Source organism: Nicotiana attenuata, chromosome 5, assembly GCF_001879085.1.
Source record: "Nicotiana attenuata strain UT chromosome 5, NIATTr2, whole genome shotgun sequence".
Classification (NCBI taxonomy): domain Eukaryota; kingdom Viridiplantae; phylum Streptophyta; class Magnoliopsida; order Solanales; family Solanaceae; genus Nicotiana; species Nicotiana attenuata.
In genome coordinates, this window is record NC_031993.1 from 45810919 (window position 1) to 45813274 (window position 2356).

Genomic DNA, 2356 nt, shown 5'->3' on the forward strand with positions numbered 1-2356 from the left:
ATAAATAGTGAGCTCTACCATCATTGTAAACGCAACAAATTTCCTGACAAGTATACACCATATTCTATCAAAAGCTCAATAATATTTTACTTTCTTGCTTATTTATATTGTTCTTACTGCCTCCGAAAGCCCTGCAGTCGGAATTACGTTTTCTGTTATTTTATCTCCAACTCAAGGCTAAGTATTATACTTTTATCTAATTTATTTATCATCTTAGGATCAGATTAATTTACTTGTCTATAAATCATGTATAAATTTAACTGTATCGATTTACGGCTAAACAGTTTGGCGCCTACCATGGGGCATAGACAGTCGTGTAATTGAATTGATCCCTTCATCTATTACTAATTTTTTGATTCTTTGTTCTTAGCAAAAGTCATTAAAAATGGCAGATAACAGCGTCAGAACCACACACAACGTTGAGGCCCAAGGAAATTAGCCTCCGCACGAAGATTCCATCAGTGATACCCGCAACGAGGGGAACGAGGCCACGCCGGTTCACGGACGAAAATATCCACACATGTTCGGGAGGCAACTCCTGACGATGCTGAAGATGAGCACGTCGTTGAAACAGTAAGGATCCCGAGGGAACAACAAAGGGCAATGGTTCATCTCTCGCGGCAGGATCAAGTTATGACATAATTAAAACGAGTGTTGTCGGTTGTTTCCAACAATGCGAATGGACAAGGTGCAGTTCCTCCCTGTGCTCCTACAAATCAAACAACGCAGAGGGTCGATAACTACAACACCGAGGGGCGAAGTCGGCTTTGATAGGGCTGAGGGGAACGGTGGCGGACCCGGTAACAACAAAGAGAATGATCCATTTAAAACCAAACTTATGCGGTTTATGAGGGAAATAAACGCCCGAATGAATCAAATTCCAGGCGCACCACCAGTGCCGAAAGGGCCGGACTCAAAGAATTACACACAACTGCCATTCAAACCAAGCGCGACACCAGAATTGATCCCGAAGCGGTTTAAAATGCCAGACGTGCCGAAGTATGATGGGACTTCAGATCCTCAGGAGCACATCACCACCTATACAACAGCGGTGAAGGGAAATGATTTAGCTCCCCACGATATTGAGTCAGTCTTACTAAAAAAGTTCGAGGAGACTCTTACGAATGGAGCCCTGACATGGTATTCGCTTTTGCTTGAGCACTCCATAGACTCCTTTAAGATGCTCGCGGACTTTTTCATCAAGGCCCATGCCGGGGCCCGAAAGGCCGACATATTCAGGATTGCACAAAGAGAATCCGAGTTGCTGTGGGAGTTTATGACCAGATTCCAGAAGGAAAGGATGTTGCTACTGGGCGTACCGGACGAATGGGCAGCTGAAGCATTCCCCAAAAGGTCTGAATTCGAGAAGTTTCGACGTTTCCCAGAAGTTGAAAGATAGTTTGCTTGAGTTCCAAGCAATAACTTGGGTGGATGTTCAGAACTAGTACGAGTCAAAGATAAGGATTGAGGATGATCAACTCGGTTTTCCAGCATCGGCCAAGGGTCGGTACCAGGAGAAAAATAAAGAGAAATAGAAGGATGATTTCGACACATATCAACGGTCTTCAAGGGGTCAATTTTTGCCTTATAAACGGGATGAAGGACGCGGCAGAGGTTTCTGGTCGGCGGATAGATTCACTACTGATAGGAGAACTGATCGAAGCCGAAATAACAGGTCATTTCAGGACAAGGAAACGTCAGGTTCTCAAGATTCTTCCTGCCCCAGAATTTTCGGATACAACTTCAACGTTAGCATAGCAGAGCTGGTGTCGGTAATGAGGAACATTAAAGAAGAACAGTTCCCAAAGCCAATCAGATCCGATCCCAGCCAAAGGGATTCTAATTTGTGGTGCGAATACCACGGAACAAACCGTCATCGGACTAGGGACTACCGGCATCTACACGAAGAGGTGGAGAATTGCTGAAAAATGACCATCTCAGGAAATTTTTGAGTAATCGAGCTAAAAACAATTACGATCGCTGATAACTATGGGTTTTAACCTATTATGTGCTCTCTTTTACTTAGGTTTTGGATCGAAAATGCGTAAAGGTATTCCCGAAAACTGACTTAGTGTGCTTGCTTGCAGGTTTTGGTCAAAATGAGGCAAAGAAGTCATAATCAACTCATGAAGGAGTTAAACTTGCACAAAACCAAAGCTGGGAACTAGAGCGTGGAGAGCGGACAAAATACGCGGCCACGTGAGGACCACCGCTGAGGCATCCACAAATACGCGACGTGCGAAAGTAAAGTTCAGAGAGGCTAATCTGAGCACAATTTCTACCGCTGACCACAATGGAAAAGTGCGGCCGCGAAATATCTGACGCGGCCGCGATGGTATTTTCGCTGAGAGCGGTG

The 2356-nt window shown here is 44.7% G+C and overlaps 1 protein-coding gene across 1 annotated transcript; it reads left to right on the plus strand.

Moving 5' to 3' along the window:
* LOC109226379 lies at positions 288-2105 on the plus strand. The gene is made up of 2 exons (XM_019391158.1): positions 288-1910; positions 2088-2105. The coding sequence occupies exon 1, from the start codon at positions 674-676 to the stop codon at positions 1397-1399; it is 726 nt and encodes a 241-aa protein (XP_019246703.1). The 5' UTR covers positions 288-673; the 3' UTR covers positions 1400-1910; positions 2088-2105.